The 27,449-nt window shown below is 42.7% G+C and overlaps 2 protein-coding genes across 3 annotated transcripts; one reads left to right on the plus strand and one right to left on the minus strand.

The window, feature by feature from the left end:
* Positions 1-1,317: 1,317 nt before the first annotated feature.
* Positions 1,318-8,123, minus strand: CAPZA1 (capping actin protein of muscle Z-line subunit alpha 1). Its single transcript, XM_030465340.1, has 10 exons — positions 8,018-8,123; positions 6,805-6,868; positions 6,511-6,562; positions 5,600-5,663; positions 4,568-4,774; positions 4,105-4,184; positions 3,652-3,730; positions 3,085-3,156; positions 2,439-2,501; positions 1,318-1,903 (listed from the first exon to the last, which is right to left on the minus strand). Exons 1-10 carry the CDS (start codon positions 8,054-8,056, stop codon positions 1,763-1,765), a joined length of 861 nt encoding a protein of 286 aa, XP_030321200.1. The 5' UTR covers positions 8,057-8,123; the 3' UTR covers positions 1,318-1,762.
* On the plus strand, positions 8,116-27,078 carry ST7L (suppression of tumorigenicity 7 like). 2 transcript variants are annotated; one of them, XM_030465339.1, is made up of 16 exons: positions 8,116-8,137; positions 9,096-9,178; positions 10,079-10,238; positions 10,493-10,547; positions 11,189-11,304; positions 12,850-12,928; positions 13,603-13,757; positions 14,132-14,229; positions 14,590-14,704; positions 15,817-15,889; positions 16,522-16,624; positions 19,642-19,792; positions 19,932-20,024; positions 22,544-22,683; positions 26,279-26,346; positions 26,555-27,078. In XM_030465339.1, exons 1-15 carry the CDS (start codon positions 8,131-8,133, stop codon positions 26,330-26,332), a joined length of 1,482 nt encoding a protein of 493 aa, XP_030321199.1. In that variant the 5' UTR covers positions 8,116-8,130; the 3' UTR covers positions 26,333-26,346; positions 26,555-27,078. The 2 variants fall into 2 exon arrangements, with proteins under 2 accessions (XP_030321199.1, XP_030321198.1); XM_030465338.1 differs by lacking the exon at positions 8,116-8,137 and adding an exon at positions 8,331-8,562.
* Positions 27,079-27,449: the final 371 nt, after the last annotated feature.

A 27,449-nucleotide genomic window follows, 5' to 3' on the forward strand; every position in this document is an offset into this window, starting at 1 on the left:
GCAAACCCCCAGCAGAGGGTCCTGCTGCCAGGGGCACCCCTGCAGGGTCCCACCAGCTCAGGGCTTCTCAACCTGAGCAGAAGAGGTGATGTGTTACTGTAAGACACAGATGATGAGTGGAATCACCTTGTGTTTTCCCTGGGCTGGAGTGCCCCGTTAGAGCTGTGTGGCTGTTTTAATTTGGAAGTTCTTAGACCTCCAGACCCCTGGTCTGCACACTGGGGTGTGGGGGAGCAGACTGGGTTTGCAAGCAACACCCCCTGCCTTCAGGCTGTTACCTGTAATCTGCCTTCCTCTGGAGCTGACAGAAGTGAGACCATGAAGGAAAAGACACAAATGGTTTTAAAAGAGAAACTGGTGTATTTCTACTAGACTACTTGGTGCAGAAGATGCCTGTAAGATGAATGATCAGTGTCAACAGCAAATACAAATAGATTTTATTTAGACAAAACTTCTCACAAAGGACAGACACTTATTTTGTGGTGTTACTGTGCAAAACCTGAAGTGTAATGCACAGGCAGTCCCACCACTACCTTCCCAGCCCCCTTCTCTGTATATTTAAGAATAGGAAGACACTAGCCAGTTTAAAAACAAGAGTCTGCAAGAAAGCCCAGGGCTAACCAAGTGCAAATGAAGCACAGTTCACCAGAGGGGTCTCATTTTGCACTGAATCCACATTCCCAGTTCAGACTGAGAAAAGCACAAATGTCCCCTCAGCCTCCCCATAAAGGAAACTGCTAGGACTGCAGCTGGTGACTTTACAGAAAAACACAGCAAGACAGACCAAGGACTGAGAGAGCAACAAAGAGATTAATCTCAACATCTCCTTTAGGTATGATGACAAGAAAATGGCCACGAGTGAGACAAAATTGGAAGGTTTTTTTCTCTCACTTTGGTGCAAGTTTATTTATTTTGTACACTATCCATCCATACACCTGTAATACAAATTCTATGAACCTGCCACAAAGCATTAAAGCACAACATACCTATTATTCTGTAGACATTTGCATTTTTAGTTGCCATCCAGCCTATGAGGATGGATCAGCAGTGACAGGAACTTGAAGTTCTATAAAAATGCAGATGTCTGATAACCGTACATACACAAGGAAGGGGAGAGCAAAAACGTTCACTTTTAAAGAACATGGCTCAAATCTTTAGGAAAAGAAAAAGAAATTATGTCCCTGGAAGATCTGGCTTCAGAGGGATTTCTGTAAAGTATCTTGTAAACTCATTTTCTATAGTAAAATCAAAGCCTGCAGGCTTGTTGCTTTGTGGAGGTCACTAATAAGGATACATGAGGACTTGTTGTCTTTGCACTTACTCTATCTTGCAGCATAGCCTTGAGCTGTTGGCAGACTGGACAGACTGACTGGAGTACCTGGAGTGCTGTGTGTGGGTGAAGGGGATGCTCTGCACCCTCAGCTCTATTTGCAGTAGGGCTTTTCCAGCTAGGAAGTTTTCCAGCCAGTACAATCCGTGATTGAAAACAGCTACTTCTGAACCATGAACGTGGCTTGATTAAAATGACCTAGCAGTAAATGCAGTCACAACAGGGAGTTGATATGGCAGGAAACACAAAACACAAAGACAAGGCTACTTGTTCCACAGTTCTCTCTGAGGCTAGGAAACCTGTTAACTTTGCAAGCCCTAGAAAAATGCTGCACTGGTTTAGAAACCATCTACTTGGCATAGGACCACATTTGTTTTTGTTTTTTTTTTTCCTTTTGCACACAAACATTTAATCCATCTCCTTGCTTCCACCTTAAGCATTCTGCATTTCTTTGCCAATCTTGTAGCTGAGGATTTTGTTCCAGTCGATCTTGGTGCGGGTGACGGGGAGCTGCCGGCGTAAGGCTTTGAAGGTGGTGTCTGACATTGTCTGGTAGTTCTCACTGATTGCTGTCTGCAAGGGCAAGGAGACACAGTTACAGCAGCAGTAAGATACTCTGAGAAGGCACAACAGGGTGTTAAAGCCACAAAACCCTTTCTACAAGGTGAAGGCACACTATTAACTCAATTAACAACGTGGTCACTAATGTGTATGCAATTACAAGGAATGGACTCCCTGTGATGGAACTCCCCTGTGATGCAGCAGTGTCTGCTCAGGTGTTTCACTGCCTTGTCTGCTGAGCCTCCTCTCACAGGCTGGGACAGTGTAAAAAGCTGTCACACACATTTCCTCTTCAGTGTTTTTAAATGCCAGAGGAAAACGTTTAGAGTCACCCTCTCCCCTTCCATGCTTGTTCCAGGCACCATTTGTCACCCTGCACACAAAGCCTTACAACTATGTTCTTTAACCAAAGATTACTTTTCTAAGTAATTCTCACAGTCAATACCAGACTTGGCCAGAAACAACTGGAGTTCAGTTTTTAGTGTTCCCATGAATTGTAAATGGAGGCTGATATGAATCCATCATATTTAATAACCACTGATCTTACCTGATACTCGTTTTCTGCATGTTCTATTATCTTAATAAATTCCTTAGCTGTCTGGACATCACTCTACAAAGAGGAAAAAGAAATCTTTTGTATGTTTAAGAGCAAATTACAAAGCTACACAACAGATTTCTTAAGTGCTAGGCTAAAGATAGATGAAGTGGGTAACACCAGCAGTTTCATGTTTGTAGCTGTATTCCTTTTCCTCCCAACTGAGGTTCAAGACACTGACACAGGACTGCACCCTAGTGAGCACAGGGAAGCAGAGCTTCATGGTGTAGATCAGAATTTTGCTACTGTTGCTCCTTCTATTGTTGTGTAAGGCTTCTGATTTTCCCTTAGTACACTGCTCTTGCTGTTCCTTTCCCTTGCAAGCAGGGAGAAAGTTCTTTCTGCTCTCTAGCTGGAATAAACAGTGTGATATTCCAGATAACTTTCCAATAGAGACTGTACTTTGTAACACAGCCTAACTTGAAGCAACTGAGAATCTGGGGTTCCAGTCTGACTCTGTAACTACAGTGACTATTCACTCTAAAATTACATTACTTCAAAATCAAGAGAATGTAATTAAAGATGTTCAGGCTTAGTGAGAAGTTTAAGGAATAAAATAGTTGCTTTATAACAAAAAAAGATCTTCCAGCATACTTACTGAAACCTGTATAGAGTCCTGGATGTCTTTATGACTAACCAGCTGAACATTGCCATCTTCATAATAATGAACCTGAACAGAGAGACAAAAGGCAGGTTATCACTATCACTTATTTTATAATCCCTAGAGCCCCCAAATGCTACAACAGCACTGTTGTGCCAGTCTTCTCTGCTTACGTGGAGACTAAAAGCAGGATGGATTTTCTAAAAGGTTTCATTCTTTGTCAAGACTGTTCAAGATTATGTTAATGCAGTAAACGCCTAGAGTTGAAATAAGAGCAATTATAAAAGAATTCATAGTATAGGTTTTAGCCCTGTAAAGTGAAGCAGACTTGGAGGCATATAGGGTAATGCTAACTAAGACACCAAAGGCCACACTGTAGATGATATCCAAAACACCAGTTTTACAAATTAACTTTTTAACTGTATAGTTTAATAGCATCTTGAATTGAGAAGGACATCTTGGCTGTGTTTCAGCCAAGAGTGTTTCAGCATCTCACTCTGAGTGCATTAGTGTAAGAGAAGCACCATGCAGACTCTGCTGTTATTGCCAGAAAAAGTAGCTCACCTGGATCTTAAGCACTGCAGCCACTTGAGCTGTTGGTGGTGTGATGGTGAACTTCCACTCTGATCTCCAACGACCATTCCTAAAGACAATCAAAGTAAGAAAACTGTTTCCTAAAAGCCCCAACAACACAAATAATCAAATTTAACAACAACAACTTGCTTCTACTGGTGTCTTATGACCAATATTACAGTGCCTTGTGTGGCACTGAACTGAATTTCAGAAGCACAGCAGCTTCAGCCCTGCTGGGAAGGTGCCAGGGGGGTCTGTCTAGCTCTGCCAGGGCCCTCCTCTCTGGGTAGGTCACTGGGCCACACTGAAGGCTTTAGGGAAGTGCCAAGGGGCTGAAAGGAAGCCCAAGGCTGCTTCCCCTTCAGACTAAATCAGAAGACAGAGAGGATGTGGTTCTTTGAGGACTGGTAAAGAAAGAAAAGACACTATTTGAAATGGTCTTACCAGAAGTTTTTGGGCTGGAACTGGTGGCTCTCAATACAGGCAATAATTGTCTGCTGCCCATCTATAGATTTACCATAAACCTGTGTTTAAAAACAGAGTTAAAAAGGCCCAAGAGCTGAGATAAGGCAATCTTAATTCCTGTTCTTGTCAGCATTGTGGAGACTTGCTGTCATGGCACCCCACATGTAGCAGTGATTACACTGGACACCACCTCCACCTGCACATATGTGCAGATAATGCCTCCTTTTTAGTAACTGCAGGTGTAGAGGTGCTTGGCATTCATGACTATGAAAAATAAGGTCTAAAACATCTTTGACACTGTGTGCATACCAAGATATTCGCCCCCTCTTTGGAACTTGTTCCAAAATTAGCCAAACCACTAATGAGCACGGAGACTCCAAGCTGCACCATCCAGCACGTGAGGGACTGAGAGGGAGCAATGGAAACAAGATGGATACTCAACAGTGCAGAAGCCATTGGGGTAATGATCTTTCACATAAGCTCTCAGTGCACTGTCACAGGCATCTCTCCATTGCTTTAAAGCTGATTCTGTGTCCTCAGGTTGGGGGTCACTTGCTTCTTTCCTTAAGTGATCAAACTTGAAAGAAAGTTTGTTTCTTGGGTCCAAAAATCTGCCATTGCCCAGATCACCATGTTCTGTGATTAAGACCTGTAAAAGAAGTGAAAATTAAGATACACTTATGCTGCTCTACATGTGCTGCCTTACATTTTTCCCTGACTATCTGAGCAGAGAGCAGTGTTTCAACAGGTTCTTTCATTGAGCTTTATACCACATAAAGAAACAAGGATTTTCAGCAACAATTTCAACTAGGAGTAGTTGTAGTGAGGCTGTAACTTTCATGTCAAAGCTATTTCTGTGAACAGCCCTCTGCCTCCCATGAACATATCTGGGACACCAGAAAAGCCAGGTCAGTACTGGGCTCAGAGAACCAACCAGATGGTCAGGCTTTCTGTCTTCTGTGGGACTTGCTGCTTGCTCTCAAAAAAAGAATAGTTTTGCTGACAGAGTGGGTTGTATTGGCTTGGTATTCTCAATGACATGGTATGTTTTTAGGGTAACTGGATTGGATTAAAAGTGCAGAAAAATAAAAAACCCCACAAAACTATTAAGATTCTACCACCAGCTGTGGGCAGGAACTGTAAGCAGGAAGCAACATAAGGAGTTGTGAGCAGTAATCTTTAATCATTCACATTCTAAACAGAATACCAGAGACTTCAGCACAGAGCTTTACATGAGGCATGGTGAATTAAGAATTACTAGGTAGTACCAGACAATACTTAAAGAGAACATCTCACCTGTGCTTCCTCTATAAGCACAAAAGTGTGGTAATACAATGGTGTGTGTGGGAGGGAAAAGAGGTGATAATGTGTCAGGAGGATGAAACCAGGATGAAACATCTGGATGACACAATGGATTTATTGGTTTTGCACAGCACAGTAACACCAAGCTCACCAGTAAAAGTTCTTTCCTTACCTGGTCATCATACCCTTCTATCTTCACTGGAGTGAACTGATCCATGTTGTACTGTGCAAAAGCACTGTTAGGAATTGAAGGAACATGAATGTTAGCTCTACATGCAGGTTTGTTTCAACTCCTTTATTCTGACCTGGTGTGATTTATATTGCAGAAAATTTCAACTGAATTTGCTACAAAATCCATGCAAGCACTCTTAAAGGGTTTTTTCAATACCTTTTTTTTGGTGATGGCTATAAAAGCCCAGGTCTAAGGCCAGGTTTATTTAGAGATGATCAGGAATGAACAGAGTTCAAAAGTAGAATAACAGGCAGCCTGGGGGAACAGGAGCAAGCCAAGACAAAACAGGAACACCCTAACTATAATTTAGACAGCACCAAGGTAAACAGATGAGTAGACTCACATCTACTACAATTTCTTATGCAAAGACCTGCTGACTGACACCTCACCCAGCTTGAAGTAAAATCTTAGCATCAGAAAGCCTATATGCATAACCTCTAAGCACCTTCTGATGAGCCTGTGCAGTAAACAAGACAATTTGAAACATTATTTTTTCAAGAGTGGTTTTGTTTTGGTGTTTTTTTTTTTTAACTTCAGCTCAGGATTACTCAGTATTTCAGGCTTTGTTTGCTTTACAAATCATGCTTTGACAAGATCAGGCATTGCTGCTGCTGCTGCAGAGTTAAACTTTTTGGCAGAGTGCCTTCCTGTCACTTCTTTATATGGCCTCTACAGCACAAATTCCCAATTAGGGCTTTTTAAAAGAATCCTCCATGCCTTTCATGATGTGTTTTGTTGGGGAGGGGGGAATGAGGAACTAGAGAAGATTGCTCTAAATAAAAAAAACCTCCTTTGTTGCAGAATGATGGGTGCAAGAAAACATGCTTTGTGTTTAAACCATCAGGACTTACTGTGCTGCTCCTTCCCTGAGAAGATTGTCATTGCTGAGCAGTAACCGGACATCTGGAGGAGAGGGGGGCAGGGAGGTTATTGGATTGATTTATCAAATGTTTCTCTTTATCTTAATTTCAAGTGTACGAATGCAAATATTACAATTATTAAATTGTTTCATTAAGAATATGTAGTCACAGAAGGGCAGCATGCTTTTCCCTCATTGCTTTTTAACCTTAAAAGCACGGCCTGAGACTCCTGTAACAGATGAGAGGTCAAGAACCACCAGAGATCATTTTCCCTTGGCTTCTTACCATTGAATACTTCATTAAATTCCCCAGGGGGTGCATGAGTGATGAATTTTGCAGCTATACGCACCTATAATGAAGCAGAAAAGCAATTAAACTAAAACCAAAAGATAATTTACTGAGGTCACACATACCCCAACCTACACTGAACCAACAACACCCATTCTGGTAGTGACAGGAAGTACCAGATTTGGGGGGGGAAACTGAGGCATGCTTTGTCAAAATGGAAATATTCTCAAGATTTTTATTTTTTTTCAGTGCAACCAAGCAGAATTCCAAATGTAGTCAGGCAGAAGTGCAAACTGGGCAAAAATCTGCTGTCCAAGGTGTTTACAGAGCATGACTGCTGGCTGGCTGCTGCTCATGGTGACAGCCCTAAACAATGTTTGTTTCTCATCCTTTCTAGTAACCAGAAACCTGAATACCACTGTACACAAAGAAACCCCTGCAGCAGAAGTGACACTGCAAGGGGATGGTGACCCAGAGCACAGCCACACAGCTGAGCAGTGTCTGCCACAAACTGCAGCAGAGGTGCTGCCCTGCTTGCTGTCCCTGTGTGCAGGATGAGAGCTGATCCCTCTGGGATGGAGCAGTCCATCAATTAGTGCTGCCAGGGTTAATGACACCTCACGGACCTGGAGCAGCCACTGCTGTGCTCAGAGTGCAGCAAAGGTGTGGAGAGAAAAAGATGGGAACTGACAGGAATAGGGAGGCGACGGGCAGTGCCAAAGCGAACCCGAGAAGTCAGAGCTGCAAAATGATCCACCCCAATTCCAGCAGTTTTCCCCTTTCCTAAAACAAACGCTGCTCTCTGTGCTTCTGCCTCGTCCCTTCCACCCGGTATAACCCGCAGGACCCACACCAGAGGCTCTGCCAGCAGCCGGGCCCAGCAGAGCCCGTGAAGGCTCTGAGGGTGCTCAGGAGACTTTGCGCCTTTGACGCCGCCGCGAACTTTGCCGAGCTGGGGAGCAGCGATCCCGAGAGCACAAAACGCAACTCCGCGAGCAGGGAGGTGCGGAGGCAGCGAGGAACCCGAACTGCAAAGCGCTGAACGGAGGAGCAGCGGCCGAGGCCCGGCCGAGAGGCCCGGCGGGGACCGGGGGGCTCGCCCGCACCGAGGCAGCGGGAAGCCGCAGGCCGACCCGGAGGAACCTCCCCGCCGCTGCTTGTCCTGCAGCCCGGGCGCGGTGCTGGGGCAGCGCTCCCGTCCCGTCCCTACCTTCTCCTCATCCGACACCCGCTCCTCCGCATCAGCCATGGCTGCGGCTCTGCCCCGGCCCCGCGTGGTGCATCCCGGGAGCACCGCACCGGGCCGGAAGCGCGGCGGGCGCCATGTCGGGTGCGGGCAGAGGCATCGCGGCGGCCATGGCGGGGCCGGGCGGGACCCCCGGGATGGGATGGAGCGGGCGGGGAGCTCCGGGGGGGGGCTCCGCGGCAGCGGGGAGGGGAGACACCGGGGCCGCGCTCCGCCGGCGGGGCAGCGGTGACGGGCCTGGGCAGCGGGCTGCCCGCGCCGTCGGAGCCTTCCCGCCCCGCCCGCCGTCACGCCCCTGTCCCGGCGGCCCCCGGTGGCGGCCATGGCGGATGGCGGCGGCAACGCGCGGGGGGCAGCGAGCCCCGGGGTGCTGAGGCGATGGGAGCGGCTGCGGGCGGCGGCGGCGGCGGCGCCCTGGGCTCGGGGGCTGCTGGCGGTGGCCGCCGGGCTCGGACTCTGCTACGCGGTGCTGCGGGTCCCGCTGCGGGTCCGGGACAGCCTGGCGGGCGGTGAGACGGAGCTGCGGGCCGGGGCTGCGGGCTGTGCCCGGGCGGGGGGGCTGCGGGAACCCGGGTCACGGCGGCGAGGAGCGGGGCCGCTGCCTTGGGCCGACCCGGTGACCGAGCTGAGGTGCGGGTTGGGTCAGAACCGCGGGCAGGGCAGCGCTGGACAGGGCCCAAGTCCCGAAGGAGCGGCTGTGGGACGAGTGTGTGCAGAACCCACATCGAAACGGTTCCGTTCTGCGTTAAAGTGAAATAATGCCGGGAATGGGTTTGTTGGGGTCCAGCAGGCAGAGTGCGGCTGAAACCTGCAGCTGCTTGGGGCAGGGTCTGACACCGAGTTGTTTGGGTCGGGTACAGAACCGAGTTCACTGCCACAGTTAAGAGATGAAAGTCAGAGATGGGAAGGATTCTCTAACAAAGTAATGTTATCTGTGAAGTTTCCAGTGGCATGTTATATATTTGCATAATATCGTTTAATAAAGAGCTGTTTGTGTTTTCAGTTCTGCCTGTTAAACCCTTGGTTTTGTTTCTCTTTACAGTGACTGTGTTCCTAAGCACTTTGACTCCAAAATTCTACTTTGCTCTTACAGTGACTTCATCTTTTATATCTGGACTGATATTTGTAAGTAGTGCAATTTATTTATTTTTTTTTTTAACCAATTCCAGCACCTCTGGGATTCTTTCACTAGGGGTAAATGCAATTGGCTTTTTTTGATCAGACTCTAGAGGGTGCCTTTGCACTAGGAAGGAACTCGTTACTTTGCAGCTTTTCTGATGTATCTACTCTTGCTGTGTGTGTTGTACATTGAGTTTAATCTATGGAAAATAACATGTACCTGTTTTTAAAAAGCCAGGCCTCTTTTCAGGAGGTCTTTGTCCACATGGTGTGTACATACATGTCTGTATAGATGTTCATAAAGAACATGAACTATACATGCAAGCACTGCACGACAACACTGAGATTTTTATCTTTTTTAAGATAAAGAGTTCAGCTTCCAACAGTTATTTCTGGGGGGCTTTTGTGCCAGTCATTCAACTCATCCTCAGATGAGTGTGCACAGACTGGGCTGGCTTTGCACCAAACCAACAGGCCACACTTGCACTGTCAGTTCTGCCAGCACAGCTCTGTCTGCTCTGACAATCATCTGCCTCTGGTGCAGGCTGTGGCACTGCAAACAATCCTTTGGGTTAATCCTTACTTTCAGTATAAAAAGCCTCTCTTATCATCAATTAAACCCGTTCACAAGAATGTTAAAAATCTGTTTCTTCATAGAAACGGGGGGATTTCATTTTTGCAGGTGCCATTTAGAAAACCAACAACGTTTTTGTGTGGCAAGAAACAACTCGCTTGCTGTCAGCAGCGTCGCTTGGGTTTTGATTGAAAGATTTGAGGGAAAGTCATAAAAGGAGAAGGATCTTACTTGCCATAGGCCTTTTGTGTAGGTTTTACAGGTTTGCCTGTGTTGATATTGGAAGGGTGTTGCCTCAGGAAATTTCTGGTGCTTTCTTTCTCCCCTGACAGGTGTTTGAGTGGTGGCATTTCCGAAAATACGGCACGTCCTTCATCGAGCAGGTTTCTGTCAGCCACCTCAGGCCCCTGATCGGGGGGGTGGAGAGCAGCCCTGCAGCCCCTGCTGCCTTCTCAGCTGGAGAGAGTGAGAGCAGCAGGCAGAGCATGCCAGGTGAGTGTTCCTGTGTCCCAGAAGCTTGTCTCAAGCTTCAGGGAGGCTGGCTCAGATGAGCTGGCTTTTCAGTGGCTTTGACTCTGCATTAGTGCTTGCAGCAGCAGGGGAAAGACTTACATTTTACAGTGTATTTCTTTAATAATAGGAAGGATAAAGTAATAATGAATCTTTGATGTAAAATTAAATTAGAAAATCTATTACATATTTAGCTAAAACTGTTCCAGTAACATCAGACTTTTTTTTTTTTTCAGAGTGCAAAGTGTGGCGAAATCCTCTCAATCTTTTCAGAGGGGCAGAGTATAGCAGGTATTAATTATCTTCCTTTCCATTGCCTATTGTTAAAGCTAGTGGTGAGTGTACACATGGCTTCTTCATACTGCTTGCTCTAGTAACATGGGGAGGCAGCTGAGATTTGTAAGGTGGTAGGGGTGATTCAAGCCAGTCCTATGTTTAAAAGGCATTTATCCAAGCTTTGGCAGTTTTGGTGTTAAGAATGCAAATATTACTGTAACATCATCAGGTATTTTGAGAGCAAAGTAGGAGAAATATATGCCCAGAATTGCTTTCTTCCTCTTTTCAAAAACTTGAAAATTCATTTTCAAAGGTTTGCCAGTGATTCTGTATCTACATTCACTTCTATTAAATTGTTGTGGCTGTGTTGTAAGTCTCTATGTGCTATTCTGTAGGAAAAGCTGCTTCCAGGAAGCTAGTTCTCAAGTTGCTTAGAACTTTAGGATCAAAAAGACTCTTTTTAACCTCTGCAGAAAGGCCTCTGGCAACCTGTACAGATTATGGAATGGTAGTACCTGAAAATTCCTTGCTAGGGGCTCCAGTCTCTTCATACAAATTGTCTGCAGTAGCTTTGGTTGTTCTGTGCATCAGATATCCCCTTGGTATCAGCATTGCTACTTCTTAGCAGTGTCTTACTGAAATTTCTCCTCTTAAAGATACATGTGGGTGACTGGGAAGGAGCCCCTGACATACTATGACATGAATTTATCTGCTCAAGATCATCAGAACTTCTTCACGTGTGACACGGACGCCCTTCGCCCTTCAGATACAGGTACCAGCTGTGTGTGTGAGGGAGGGAACTGCTGGAGGGGCTGAAGGGATTTGTAAGAGACTTTGTTTAGCACAAGTTATGTCAATTATTTTGTGAAATTATGCCCTTTACTGCAAGAAGGAGGATTAATAGATGTATTTAGTGATGTTTTTTCCCCTTGGGTCCCCTCTGTTGGCTGTCAGGATCCTGACATGTTTCAAGATCTTTTCAGCACAATACTGAAACCCTGGGTTGTATTCCCAACAGCCAAAGATGTGCTCTTCTTTTAAACCTTAGTAATGAATAGTTCAGTCTCCAGATTTTTTTCATTGTGTCCCATGTGTTTGGTGCAGAAAATGTTCTCTACCTGGTTATTGTCAGACTAGGTGTGAACTGTTGTCAGTCTGTCACCTTCTGGTTACTTGTCAGCTGGCTGTGACCTGCCTGATATGAAGGATGTGTTTTTGTTTCACAAATGGAGTGTATTGTCTCACTTGTGAAGCCAAGAGTAATATTTTGTTTCCAAAAGAAAACTCCAACATTTTTCCACGTTATTCTTGCTGGACAGCAAAGGTTTTGTTCCAAAAGAAACATGTATAGATTCTTCAGTTTTCTTATCATACTTGAGATAGGCCAGATATGGAACTCCACGAATGTAAGGTTTTGGAGTGCTTTCAGAACTGTTACTTAGTGTGAGAGCTACTAGTCCTGCACAGAAGAGGGTAGCTACAGGAATGTATTTTCTTTGCTGTAAGTTGGGATTTCCATGTTTTCATAACAGAAATGTGATGGGGTCAGGTTTAGAGTCATTGCATTGAACTTTTGTTTGCTCTTTATCTGACTGTAGTTCTGAATTCAAGTTGTAATTCAAATTACTCTTTTGAATAGATTTCACCCTTTTTAATTGTCTCCTAGAACACTTTCTGATAAGGTGATAAATTGTTATTGTTATAGCCTGTCTTATGTTGTGCCACTCAAATGTGCCTTGTAAATTTAAAAATAAATTACTTAACTCTTGCTGATCTGGTAGTTGCCTAAATACTCCAATATGAAGCTATACCTGTGCAAGACACAGCTTACTCTGTCCCTGTTTTCTCTGAAGTTCTGTTTGAAAGCTTAAATCAAAATTCTGTGCAGGTCTGTCCAAGAACCTGTGTTTAACAATAGCTCCTGCCAAGCTTTCCACAAGTCTTGGGAAGTGTTTCCAAAAATCTGTAGCAGTTTAGAAATTGTACATCTGCCTGGTTATGTAAGCTGTCTTTGCTCCTCGTGCAGGAGTTCTGAAGTGGGCAGTGAATGATCTCCCTGGTGTTGTTGTGTTCTCAAATGAAATCTGGGGCGTGATGAGAAGTTGCGAGATTCTGATGCTTGAGGTAGAAACCAATGCTGGAGTTAAAAGACCTGTTTACTCTTCCTTATAACAATCCTGTAGCAAACAGGAACTTGCAAAATGGAAGAGAGTGTTCCTGTGGAGCAGAGGGACAAGCAGCCAGCGTGTCCCCCTCTGGCTCCCAGGTGTGTTCCCCACCTCAGTCCCTCACCACCTCTCCAATGTTTTTGCACCAGTTATGCAGAAAGCCTGGCGAGAGAGGAACCCCCAAGCCCGGATCAAAGCAGCCTATCAAGCTTTGGAGCTGAACAATGAGTACGTTGAGAGTATAAGAGTTAAATTGCTGTATTTGTGGTGTGAATGATGAAGTGGAGTGATACTGAGCTCACAATCAGCTTCGTGTTGCAATAATTCTGGCGAAGTTGCGCAGAGCTTAAGTGGAGCCTTCTGTCACTGTGAGGGTTGCACACAGGGCTGTCAGTTCCACTGAAGTATTGAACTGTTCCATCAAAAAGTAGCTTTTATTCTCCCTTTTTCTTGGAAGAGATTTCAAATCTTTGTATCAGTAGCAGTAACACATGAGAAGTATTACTTAAATGTGGAACACTCTGAATTGATTATGAACTCACATGTGATCTGTTTTGTTATGTAGTCTGGTTGTTTTTGTGCAGAATGTCTACTTCCTAGTTTTAAAAAGTAAAAAACCCTCTCCAGACAATTACCAGAACAGTTGTAATATTTCAAGGAAAACAATTTGACTTACTGTTACAATTCTTTGTTTGTTTTTTCCTCCAAATGTGTGCTTTGTTTGTAAAATGGAAAAGGTTTTTGTTTTCTGACATCATTTGAACTCTAGTCAATATTTTGGTACTTTAATATTGTGAATGTTTTGATATTAAGCCTAGGTAAAAACTGCTCAATCCTGCTGCTTCTAGCACTCTTAAAAATGCATGTTTTGTCCCTTTGGTGGGTTTTTTTCCTTGTTACAGTTGTGCCACTGCATATGTTCTCCTGGCTGAAGAAGAAGCAACAACTATTGTGGATGCTGAGAGGTATTTCAAACAGGCTCTGAAAGCAGGAGAAATGATTTACAGAAAGTCTCAGAACTGCCATTCCCAGAGTCCCCAGCATGAAGCACAGCTGAGTAAGCTCCTCTGAATCACATAAACTCTTGGTTTTGTGTGAGCAGAAATGAAACACTAGTTATAATTCATGATTCTAATTTGATTCCCAGTTCAGTGAGGCAGTTCCCACTGTTTTAGTCAGTAGTGTCAGTAGCACTTTCTTTTGTTCTGCCCAACATTACTGAAAAATAGCAGAATTTTTTGTCAGTTGACCTGGTTAAAAGTTGCTGATGGGGGTCTAGATGGGCCTTGCTTCTAGGAGGAATTATTTTGTGCTTTCACAAGTGGTTAGGAAAGAAGTTGTGGGGTTTTCTTGGGAGAAGTGTTGAGAGAGGGAGGGTGAGGTAAGGACTGAAACTGATGGGCTTATTTTTATTTTTGTCTTTTTAATCAGGAAGAGATACCAATGTATTGGTATATGTGAAAAGGAGACTAGCTATGTGTGCAAGAAAACTTGGAAGAATACGAGAAGCAGTAAAAATGATGAGAGATGTAAGTAAAAAAAAAAAAGTGAGCAACTCCTGTTTTTTTTTTTTTTTTTTTTTTTGTCCAAATTGATCTCTGAAGTTGCTTCTTAGGCAACACACTATGGGAGGGGTGCAAACTGGGGCTAAGAGCATGTTGTATGAACCTCAGGATGCTTGTTTTCTAGTGGATGGAGATAGGAGAAAAACAATGCCTTGAAGGTAGAAACAATGTGATTCTTTTCATTCTGCCTACATGGCAGTTTCTAACTGAGAGGACAGAACACTGGAAAAGCTGACATTATTGTACTGATTTGTAATAAAGTGTTTCAGGGGTTCAAGTGCAGTTTTGGATCTACCTAATTTGTTTCCCTTTACTGATTTGCAGTTGATGAAAGAATTTCCACTTCTCAGCATGCTGAATATTCATGAAAACCTCCTGGAGGCACTGCTGGAGTTACAGGCTTATGCAGATGTCCAGGCAGTTTTAGCAAAGTATGATGGTAAGTGACCCAAAGATTGGGAAAGGCTGTGTGATGTGGGGCAGAGCAGAGGGCACACTGTGCCTGCCCAAAAGCAGATCCCTGCCCCTGGTCTCAGCTCACTGACCAGATTCCCCTCACTGGTAATGAATAGGTGCTACCAAAGTATCAGAACTATGATATTCTTGCCCAAATTCTGTGCCCTTGTGTGTGGCCACCCTAGCAGCCTGCTTCTGTTATTTGGCTGTCCTGTTACTTGACTCTAAACTCTTAGTAATTTAACAAAACCATTTGCTCTTTTCCTGCTGCTTCTTTATTTTAACATCAGGAGTTGCAACACTTTCTTAAGAAAGAGTTGCTGATTCTTTTTCTAAGCATCTGGAAAAATGAGTATGAGTTTCAAACTCTCTACAGTGCCTCTGTGTTTTGCTTGACACGACAGCCAGACTTCTAGTAAGTGATGGACAAACCCAGGATGGGATTTACAAAAAAAGCAAGAGCCATCTGACTATACACAACATGGTACTTGGGAATTAGACCCCAGACTTTGTCTGCTTTTAAAGTAAACTTGTACTGTGGAGTGCTAACCTTCCAATCTATAATTGTCAGCTCAAACTTGGCCTCAGATATTCTACAAAACTTACAACTAAGAGAATTTTTCCCCACAGAACTGAGAAAGAATGGAAAGTGCATTTTCATTCAAATTTGTCTACCTGTCTCCATTGTAATTTTTTTGGTCAGCTTCTTGTCAGTTTCTCAGTGTTTTGTAAAACTCTGTCTTAATGTAATATTACAAAGTTGAGTAAAGATTAGAAGCTTATTTTAAACCTTCACAGGCTAACCCAGGAAAAATACATTGTTCCAAAGTGTGTATTTACCCATAGTGTGTAATTACACAAGGAAAAAATTACTCTTTACCAACTAACTACAACTCCAAGACTTTAGTCTGAGGCTGACTGGTGATCAGGAAAAAGGCTGTGTGAAGAGTTCAGAGCTTCTCATCACAGCTGAAATGTCCCAGATGTTACATTCATTGTCTGCTCAAGTAAAAATCTTATAGCTCAAAGGGTGTGCATTTAAAATGTTTGTCTTGCCTTAGAATCTTACAGCTTAATTGTTTTATTTTATTATAGATATCAGTCTTCCAAAATCAGCAGCAATATGTTACACAGCAGCACTGTTAAAAGCCAGAGCTGTTTCAGAAAGGTAAGCAGGCACATTTGTGAGAGCAGTGGTTTGTTGCTCATCTTAAGTTGTGCTGTAAAATATGAACTAAAAAAGTCCAAATCTAGTAATTAGGAGTAACATTTCTAAGAGCAAGTTAAGTGTGTTTATACATGAGTGTGTGTGGTTCAGTGTAACATAAAAGTTCTCTTGAGCATCCCCAGAAGCTTAATAAAGGTGAAGATGTTTTTTCAAGAGCCCATGTACACACGTGCTTTTGTATCAGTGTTGTTTTCAGTGTCTTGTGATGTTCAGCCATGCTTTGGGTGGGTTGGGTGCAGGCTGTCTGGTTTCTCATGCTGGCATTTCACTTCATCCTGGTCTGTTTGCTCAGCTGATTGTGGCTCTGTCTTCAGTGGGTGATACAGCAACCTGATGTAGGACTGGGCACTCAGATCCCTCATGTGACTGACATGAAGTTTCAAAAAGTTAGAGAACTTCATCATATGGGCATGGGTGAGATATGTAAATTAACATGAACATTTGTCTCTCAGAGGGTTTTGTTTATTTTTCTTGATAAATCAGTCAATTTTTAATGAACTCCAATCTTGCAGTGCAAATAAACACCTGGTTAGCATTTATTACATTTGTTCAGCATGGGTTTTTCCCTTCAGGTTCTCCCCAGAAACTGCCTCTAAAAGAGGGCTCAGTACAGCAGAAATTAATGCTGTGGAAGCAATTCACAGAGCTGTGGAATTTAACCCTCATGTTCCAAAGGTAAGGTTATTTTATTTCATACTGACCACTTTTTATTGTCTTCTGGAAAAAGCCATGGTATGTTGTCATCTCATTATTGGAGCCTTTCTAGACCCATGTTTTCTTGAAATTGGTTATTACTCCAGCTACTGAGTTGTTAAACACACGGGTATTTATTTTGTAAATGGTGGACAGAATTAATTATTTGCAATAGGTGATGATAGAACATGGTTTTCTGCAAAAAAATTAAACTCAATTTTCTGACTCATTGGAAAATCCAGTAATGTATGAATGAAGGTCCTTTATTGGGGAAGGGGAAGCATTAATAAAGGCAAATTTATATATTTAAACTCCCTAAAGTCAAATCAAGTTCTCTAAACAATACTCATAGTATTTCAAAATAGTTTTTTTCTGCTCTGCTTCCAAGCACATCTCCAGAGCTCTGGTTATTGAAAGATTATTATTTTCTTCATCCACATGTAAACAAGATTAAGAGTCAGTATTGCTGCAGCCATTTAATGTCTGGCATTAATTTGAAGTGGCCAGGATACAGATTACACCAAGCACTGGCTAAGAATAAAATCTTATGTTGCTTTTTACTGTACTGGTGCTGGTGATGCATTCAGTTTGAGAGCCTGAGTGCAGAAGGTTGGCTTAGTCCTGGGTCTAATCCTCTGCAAATGATGATGGAGTCCGAGTGACTATTGCTGTGAAGGCTTGAATTATCCAGCTGCTCTGCTCTGTCTGCCTGTCCAATCCAATAGAATGTGCACTGAGAAAGCTAATTGCTGGGAGAAATTGCTGCTTGTGTGCATGACTGATCAAGAGCACAGCAAGTTCATTTCAGACAGTCTCAGACAGATTTTTCTTTAGCCTCTGCCTTTAGGGGCAGAAGATTATAAACGCATTATCATTATCTGAGAGTTCTTTTATTTTCTATATCCTCCAGTTGTTTCAGGAGCCTCGTGTACCTTTTTAAAGAAGTTAGATATTATTTCAAACAGGCTGTTTGCAAAAAAGGTTCTGTAGTTCTACAGCCAATCACAGGAACCAATTCCAGGTTGCAAGTGATTTCATCTTATAATTGTATACCTATCCAGTCATTTTCATTATCTTTTTTATTTTATTACAATACTGCCTTGTTAGGTGGCAGGGCAGAATTTTATTTGTGCTGGCTGCCTAGACCTCTGAAATGCTCCTAGTCAAAGCAGAGAAGTGAACAAGGGCACAAACAAGGGAAGTAACTTGGCTGGTGGGTAACAGTGGAGCAGTGGGGAAGTAAATCTGGTTTTTGAGTTTATCTATTCTGTCCCTTGGACTAAAAATAAATGAATATGTAATGTAGAAATGCCTTTGTTCTTGCAGCTGATGACAGCAGTTGTCTTTGCACATCATTTTGCATAAGGAAAATAAAATAATGTTTGTTTCTCTTTGTTCTGAGTTATGCTTTTACAAGGATGGGGTTTGTTTGGAAAGTTAGGAAAGCAAAAAAAAAATGGTACTCGAGCCATTCCAAATTAGAGATCTGTAGCTGCATTTGGAGGATGCATGAAGCAACCTTTCCCAGTCCTCATCTGAGTATCTTTTCTGTTTTTTATTGCGTATAATACTGCAAAATCTGAGATGTTTTCAGTACTGATGCCTTGCCTGTTTTGTGGTTAAACAGGGATGTGAAAACCTGCCAGTCTGTGGGATTTTGATGTGGTGAGATGGGCACAGAGACAGCCAAGGCAGGGAGCTGAGCAGGGGTTGTTGTGGCTGCTCTGGCATCACCCACCCCGTGCTGGAATTCCCTGGCTCTGTGCACTGGGGGTGATAGCAGAGTGGGCACTGCAGAGCATCAGGAGTCAGGGCAGGGGTCAGATATTTGAGACCATTTTCCCACAGCAGCCCTGTGTGAGTGATCCTTTACTGTGTTAAAAAGGAGAAAAAAAAAATTGGGGAAAAAAAAAAAATTGAAGAGGATTAGAGGGGATTAACAAGAATATTACCCTCCAGAGTGCAGGCCCAAGGCACTAAGAGAAGAACCTAGCCAGGCAGTAAATGTGCTTTATTTGGCTGGGGCACAACCCCTCCTGCATTCCTTCAAGAACCTGAATGGGAAAAGTTAAGTCCTCAAACTGGATTAGTAAATAATCTCATAGTTCGTGGCATCTGCTGAAATAAATCGGTGAGTTGGCTGCATTCTTACACTTTGGGAGACAGTCAAAGGAATTGCCAGCTACATTGATCAAAGATGTGGATTAACTTTGGCTGTTATTGAATGAGACACTATATGCTAGCAGAGAACAACTCACAGGTAAATAGTGGAGCCAAAACTGTCATTTCATTCTTGTAAAAATTACTCATCTGCTTTTAAAAGCTAAGTTAAAATGAATACCTGTCTTTTTTTTCATGTACCAAAAGAAAGCAAAATTGCCTCTCTTGTGTTTCAAGGGAAATGGAAAATGATTAATCCCTGTGCTCTTTGACCCTTCTGAGCATTGGCTATTCTGCTGATGTAGGGAGAAGGCTGAATCTTAAAAAATATGAAATCAGAGATACTTTGTGGTAGTCCAGGAAAACCACATTAAAACAAGGTTTTCCTGAGTTTGGTTTATTATTCTTCCTTTGGCTGGCACACTGACACTTTCTGGTTTGCTGTTCATATGTGAGTGCTAACAAGCACTTAGCCTCCTACACTGAGCCTTTCAGTAATTAAATAATGAGCAAAAATACCATTGTTTCTGTCAGCCTGAGCTCACAGCTCATTGATTTTGTACCCACAGCATTACATGCAATGCATATTCCACGAGAATGTATTTTTATTTTTCCACACTAAAGAGGTTTTTCACACGTTTTGTGTGTGAAAGCCCCAATTTCAGAGTCTGACAAGGTTGTGTTTTGCTGCTTTTCCCATCCCAGGCTGCTCATGCTATGTCAGAAGTTGGTCCCTGTGTGATGAGCTTAGTTATGCCTCAAATGATAGTTTATGTTTCACAGTTAAAGACTTTGGAATATTCTGTGTAACCAAGTGTGCTTTCTGCTTTTACTCTCAGTATTTACTAGAAATGAAAAGCTTGGTGCTGCCTCCAGAGCATATTCTGAAGCGAGGGGACAGTGAGGCTGTAGCATATGCTTTTTTTCACCTTCAGCACTGGAAGAGGATAGAAGGGGCTCTAAATCTGCTGCACTGCACATGGGAAGGCAGTAAGTATCTCTCCTTGTTGTATTTTTTTCTGTACAGTAGACTAATCTCTCTGCCTTTATTCCCCTCCAGTGTGATTGTCTCTCTTTGTGAGAAGCTGGTCGCTTGGTTTAGATCTGATGCCACTCACTCTTTTTTCAGCATTTAGGATGATCCCGTACCCATTAGAGAAAGGTCATCTTTTCTATCCCTACCCGAGCTGCACAGAGACAGCAGACAGAGAACTGTTGCCAAGTAAGTGGTTTCCAAGCAGTAATGATAATAAAACAGAAGCTAAGCACATGTGCAGTTTGTGGTATTCTCTATTTACCTTACTGTGATATTTTAGTTTGAGCTTCCTGTGAAGGGGGCTCAGCTATTTGTTGATGTCCCTCCCAAGCACTTGGTGTGTGTTGGCTTGGCTCTGGTAACCAGGTCCTGCAGAGATGAAGTCTGTGTGCAGTGCATTTAGCTGGGTTTGGTCAGCTTTGGGAAAAACAAAATGGGTCGGTTCTTTAAATTACTTCTTTTGAAAGAAGCCATGGAGTTGTCTCCTGTTGTTGAGGAGCTGTTTCCTTTCAGCAAGGAATAAATCCATGGTTCCAGTCCTGCCTTCAGCAGAGCCTGGCTGTGATCTTGCAGAGACTCCTTGGTTCATCTCTAGTTTTGCTTTCTGTATTAATGTATTATGTACATGAACACATTATGAACATTTATTGCTTTCTGTCATTAATTCCTTGGTACATATGTGTCTGCTGCACAGTATTCCTGGAAATTTGTATCCATGCAGGTGTTTTTATGGATTTATACTAACACTTGACACTGAAAAGTAAGCCTTCTCCAGCTGCCCATTACTTTGAGGCTACATGGTTTTTTTTCTTTAGGTAAGGCAAAAAAATGAGTGGGGCCAGTGCTCATCATGTTTAGGAAAACAGTATTAATTTAGATGAGAATTGGACTGCTAATTGTACATGTTAATAGAATTTCTTTGGGGGTAAGTGTCCACATCATGAAAAAATGCAAGTCCCATGGGACTGGAAAGGGCTACTGCAAAAGCACCAGCAGACCCACTGAGACCACAGCTGTGGAAAGGAAAACTGCACATACATGTTTCTATTTAAAAGCCTGAAGTTATATATAAAATGTGTAATTTAAATTTGCCCCCAGACTGTTTTAAATTACTCATTTCTCACTTATGCAGGATATTGCACAAGGAATTCCTTGGTTAGCAACTAACCCTAAATTGTAGACTTCCCAGCATAATTAAACACCAACACATGCAGATATTTCAACACGATCACTCGCGCATTCCTGTTATGTTTTAAATATAAAACTACCCATAAATAAATTCATCTTAACACTTTTATTGCAGTACTTCCTTGAGAAATCTTGACACTTAATTTCTTAAAAGTTTATCTGTTTAAAATAACGTTCACCAAATCAATGATTCAAAAATCTTGTGTTTGTCTGACTAGTGACTACTCTCAAATGGCTGTGAAAGTATAGAATTATCTTTAGTTTTGCTTATCTGTTTTGGATTTTATTTTAATTTTCCATGGCTGCCTGCATGCTGAGAAGGTGAACTGTTATCTCTGGAATAGCATTAAATATCTCTGGGTATTAGACACTCCTACTGTTCCACTTAGTTGTGCTTCAAAACCATATACTTAAAAGCCAAACGAAACCCAAGCCTCCTCTTGCAATGGGAACTTTTGGGTGCTATCATTCAGAGACAGTAACTAGAAGGGTAGAGTGTCTCTGTTCTCCCCAGGCTTCAGTTTAAAGAGGAATACAATTGTATTTTCTTGTTTTACAAAAGGGCTTGCTTAAGTTTTGAGATTTTTGTCAGATTTTTAAAATTACTTGTTAAGAAGTCTGCAGCTCTTTCATCATTACTTATGGCTGTAGAAACTGTTTTTTAATTCATTTAAAAATCACAGGATAAAAGTCAGAGCTGCAGGTATTCAGGGCCAGTAATTGCAAATGTACCAAGCAGGTCCTCTGCTAGTAACCAGTAGTAGTGTCTTGAGTGCTGAAAGCTCCATATGCCAGCCCTTGGCCTGTCTAATCACCTTCTTTTGATTTTGTTACCAGAGATTGGAAATTGGAAGGAGCTGCTATGTACAGAATTTATAACCCAGTCCTGGTACTGTTTTCTTTGAGGTCTACTCTGTCAGCTGCTCTGCAAAAATTAACTGTAGGCTACCAAGCAGGAGTCTTGGAAAAATATTTAGAGCTACCTTGCATGTATATATAACATGATGGTTGTTTTATACTTGCTGAGCTTATCCCAGGATGGGGAAATTCACTGTGCCCTTCAGGTAACAGGATTAATGCTTCAGAGGAGCAAAACCACCTGAATTGTTTAAATTGGTGTAGGTAATTTTGACACCTGGTGAATAAAATAGTAGCTACCAAAACCAAAGTCTGATGAAATGCCTGTGCAGTGAGAAAATCATGGAATCATGGGATCCTTTTGGTTGGAGAAGGAATATCAAGTCCAACAGTTAACCTTAGCACACTGCCAAGTTCACCACTAAGCCATGTCCCTAAGAGACTGAAAAGATGTAATGACTGTCAATAATGAGCATTTATTGTAGGGGGAATTTTTTTTATTTAATTACAAGGGCCTCACATGTGCTGTGCAACAGTCTTGAGTCTGCACTTACCCCTTCTGAAAATCTAGAACAGAGTTGCAAGACTAAATAACTCAGAAACTGAGAAATGTCATTGATAATCAAAAGTCAATATTCTGAATTTTTTTTTCCTTTCAGCATTTCACGAAGTCTCCGTTTACCCACAGAAGGAGCTTCCCTTTTTCATCCACTTCACAGCAGGCCTGTGTTCCTTCTCTGCAATGCTTGCCCTGCTCACACACCAGTTTCCTGAGCTGATGGTCATTTTTGCTAAGTCTGTAAGTATTGTCTGTGTCAAGGGGTTTGTTTAGGTGACCTGGGGATCTGGGAGTTTTGAGGTCCCTGGTGAAGTAGGTTCTGGTTCCCATCTACTTTCTCCCTCTCTGCCCTGCTCTTTTTAGGGTTTCTTTGCCTTATCTATGAACATTGCTGCTGGCTGTAACCCTCTCATCTTTTCCTGGCCTCTGGAAGCTGTACTGACTGACTTGGACAGAGGGAGAAACTGCACAGGCAGCTTCCCCTCCCAACTCCTCAAACAGCCATGCTGCATGTTTGGCCTTCATGGAACTGTGGATCTCATGCAGTAGAGCTGAGTGGCAAATAAAGAACTCTGAACTCTCAGTGAATCACTTTTTCTAGGTTTACTGGTCAAAAGAGAGGGTGGAAGGAGTTATGCTTTCTTGCTGCTGTAGTGCAGCAGGTAAGGGAGACCCAGGAGGTAAGGCTTTTTTCTTCAGAATACTTTGTTCCTAAAAGTGTTGGCTTTGCTTGTGATTCTAGTCTACGATGTCCAAATCATGCAGGTCTCAGAGTGGGGCCCCTTTTCCACACAGTTCTGTTGATCTTTATGTTGGAAAATGCAGTTGGACATGCCAGTGACAAATTTCAGTGCTGCTTTTAATTGGCTGGGTTCATAGTAACTGGGGTCTAACTATCTGCTTGATTAATTCTGTAAGGACTGCATTAGCAAAGTTGTATGATTTCCAAAGAGATACAAGGTCAAATGTTATGCTAACAAAGAATTGCTTGGTGAAGTTCTCTCTGCTGGGTTTCTTGTATCAAAAAAAAAAAAAAAAAAAAAAGACTGTACAAGTTAGTTGGCTTTGCATAATGGCATTTTGAATGTCAAGTGACATGTCCAAACATGTGGGGAAAAAACTCCCAGGGCTTGGGCATTTGGCAGTGTGTTTATTTCACTTACTTTCTATAGGAAAGGATAGATAATGTCTGTTCAGATTAGATGATCCAGGGGCATGCCTATTGCTGTCACCAACCTACTCACAGTGGAGACAGGCAAAAAGGGGTTCTTGCTATTCTCTCTGCTAGTTTAATATTGGGGAAAGTGGGAACTTTTCTACATGAAAATCTGTTTACTGTGTATTTCACTATTTCCAGATTTTTTTCCATGATACTGTGTTTTCACTTAGTTTGAGTTAATGAAGTTCTAGATGGTAGGTACCCCGAGTGCTTTAGTGTCAGGAAAAAGTGATACAAAATGTATTTCCAGCAAGTTGTTGAATTGCCAACAAATCTAGAGCACAGTTCTAGGAGTGATAATTGTAAAGTGTTGTGAATATGGAATTTTTCACTGTAAATCTCTGGGTGACTTAAATATGACTTAGATTACATTTCAGTTGCTTCTTAATCAAACTGTTGTTTCCAGCAGTTGGATCCACAGCAAGCTGCATGCCTCTAAAGGGCTTTAAGGAGTTGAATACCTTTCTATTGACTTGAAAAGTCTGAGTTTACATATTTTCATTTGTTAGTGCTTGAGTTTGTTTCCTCCATAATAAATCACAGGGTAAGCCTTGGCAAATTGCTAAAACCATTCCAAGTGGCCAATAATCACAATGAAGCATTTACTGGTTCCAATGTATACAGTGTGATCCACTGGAGTGCTGGCAGGGCTCCTCTGGAGTGGTGCCCCAGGGAGTTTTCCTTGTGCTGCCCAGGTGGAAGGGTTTGTGGGCACTGGGGACTGGCACTGGCAGCAGCATTTAGCACTCACCCCTCCAGTTAGAGCCAGCTGTGGTATACTGGTTCCCTTCAACTTGGACTTTTGATTTTCTTTGCCAAGGGGTTGATGTAACCCATCAGCTGGTGAGGGCAGAGGAGCAGGAGGTGGCACAGAGCTCCCAGTGACCTGCAGTATCAGCACCAGTGCTTGCACTGGGCAAGAGCTCAGCCTTGCTGTTTGTTCCAGTTATTTCTGATCTCTGTTCTTGATCTTCAGAGGCAGCTCTGTTTCCTAAGTAGTTGCTGTTCAGAATTTGCTCAGTAAGTGACAGAAGGGAGGAGGTATGTGAAAGGGATGACAATAATTACACAGTTCACTGAGCAAGCTGAAAAATACTCTGTTACATAAAACAACTTCTGTTGTGTCACAGAAACTGCAGACAAAAGGGTCTGATTATTTTTCCATTCAGTATAATTTTTTATTTTTTTATTAATTACATAGTTGGAGATCTGGGTGGCTATATATCATCTTCCAAAAGTGCTGTTGCACAATTCCTTCTGTAATATCCTACAAAGACACTGAGAAGCCTGCCTTGAAGAACACTGGAGATGCAGAGTGACAGCAGGCACTTCAAAATAGTCTGCTCAGAAGCTCCTGAAATCAGCTAACATGCTTGCCTTCCAAGCAAATCAATCCCATTTTGAAAGTCCAAACCTTATGCTACTGGAATAGACCTGTATTGGTTAATATTGAAGTATTGGAAAAATATTGCAGCAGTGTTCCTGATGAATCCTACTGAAAACAACTCCCTTGTTCAGGGAATTGGACAAAATCCTAAGTGCATATTCCAGATTGATATGGATCGCCTGGTATTTTCACAGCAAAGAAACAAGTCATGAGACTTACATTAAAAATTGGCTAATTTTTATGATTCCAAGATTAAGAGGAAACATTTCTCATCCTGGTTGTTCTGTAATTCCCTGTCCTCCTTTTCCTTCCTTGCCACTTTGCTTGATAGCAGCCATCTAGAGACAGTGAATAGGACTAAGCAGAACCCTGTCTGGCAGGCCCTGCTTTCCCTGACACTCTGCTCTGCTTTCTGGGCAAATCCTCCTACCACTTTCCCCAAAGCTCATTAAGTGAGGCTGGAGAATTAACTTTTTAGCCAGCTGCTGAACTTTTCATATTTATAAACACTTGAGTCTTTTGCTTATCTAAGAGAAAATGTGCATAGTTTGGAGATGTGCACTTCCCTGCCAATGTGTAATGAGTGGTTCTACACTTCATAGAAAAAAAAAAGCCTGAAGTTTCCTGTCACAGCTGAGTGTCAATGCCAAGGGCAAAGGTTTCTTGCCTTGCTGATCTACATCTTAACTCATGCACTTAATGTGAAGGTGCCACACACAGACGGGCAGGGAAGAAGCTGGCTGCAATGAAGGACTCTTGAGCTGCTGTGAATGTTATGGTTTAAAAGCCTTTTTAATGTAATATTTGGTGTTATGATAGAATCCAGGAGGGCTGAAGGAAAACCCTCAAAGCAATTGAGTCCTGTCACTGCTGCCTGGTGAACAGAGGGTTTGTATGAGGATAACTCAAGTCCCAGCAGAATCCCTGGGGCATGGGTTGAGAAGCTGCAGGGGGGGTTGCATCTTTTGTTTTAGCCTAATTTTTATTTCTGGAACCATTTAAATGGCATCTAGGACATGGATCCTGTCTGGAAACACGGGCTGGGCTTGCTGCATGCTCTGTTCAGTTTTCACATGTTTCATTCTGTGTTCTACAAATAATCCCTGCTTGAATACCCAAGAAAGTCTGCTACCCTCTTCCCCACTCTGCTCTACAACGGGGCTCAGGGCAGCTGGAAGAGCTGCAGCACAGAGAAACAGAGTCCTAACCCCTCCTGCCCTTGTCCCCAGGTGCTGAGGGTGCTGTGGCCAGTGAGTGCTCCCAGTGTTCTGACCTCCAGCTGAGTGGACCAACCAGGGTGAGTGGACAAGGCTGGAGCCCTGGCTTTCCACATGGGGTTTTCCTTGACTAACGTTTAATGATCACTGCAAGCCAGTTTCATGGTGTCAGCATCGAGGGGATCACAGCTCTGTTGCCTTGAGGGTGGTTTGGTGTTCATATTTCAAGCCTGTAAAAGGATATTGGTTTTGGAAGGGAGCTAATTTCTTGCTCTCTGTTTCTTCCAGTGCTTTGGGACTCTTCACCCTTCGGCTTCATTCTGGAAAATGTTGAGATCCTCCTTCTCTCCAGTCTCTGGCACTGGCTGACTGCAGTGTGACTGGGGTTTGCTGTCTGTGCAGTTTCCTTGTTCTCAGGAGCCTCACACCCCACTGGTTAGCTGACCCCTAAGTGTGGGGACAAGGAAAGAGACTGTGCTGTTCAAATTGGTGTCTTTGACAGACTTCCATGTTGCTCGTGGTGCTTCAGATACAAATTTCTTCTTTGGCCTTAGTCTGTAATCATCTAAGAAAATAGTTTTTGTTGAGCAATACCTTATTGCTCTCTTAATGGCTTGTACAACTGGAAGCTAATACTTCCTCTGTAAGTAAGGAGAGGATGTGAGCTGAACAGATGTTTGGAGTATTGACACTTCCTTCTCAGCTGCAGATGCACCAGATGATTGGCTTAGATTTAATTTTATAAGCCTTTTTCAAAATATTTGTTAACAGCAAAGTATGGTTCTGCTTTCTTTATTAAAAGGTTGCTGCTTAACACATTGAATTTGTTGATTTCTTAAGCATCTGTTTAATATAGATTATAGTGTGCAAACAAAGACTTGGTTCTTCTTTGTAAGCTTGTGTTATGCAAGGAAATGGTAGCAAAAACTCCTTTATTTCACATTGTTACTTTCTTAGATCTAGTTGTGCATCTTTTGTCTTTCAAATTACTTTACCTTGAAAAACAGGATGGTTTCTGAAACAGCCAAAAGTGACTGTGATGTCTGTCTGGGAGTCTTTTTGGGAGACTATTGAGGAAGCAGAGTCATGTTAGCTAAGGCTTCTTAAAAGTGGAAATGGTAAAAATAGCACAGGTTTGTGGATAAATGGTAATTCTGAGCATGTGAAAAGCTGTCAGTCATCT

This window comes from Calypte anna, chromosome 26, assembly GCF_003957555.1.
Source record: "Calypte anna isolate BGI_N300 chromosome 26, bCalAnn1_v1.p, whole genome shotgun sequence".
In the NCBI taxonomy this organism is placed as follows: Eukaryota; Metazoa; Chordata; class Aves; order Apodiformes; family Trochilidae; genus Calypte; species Calypte anna.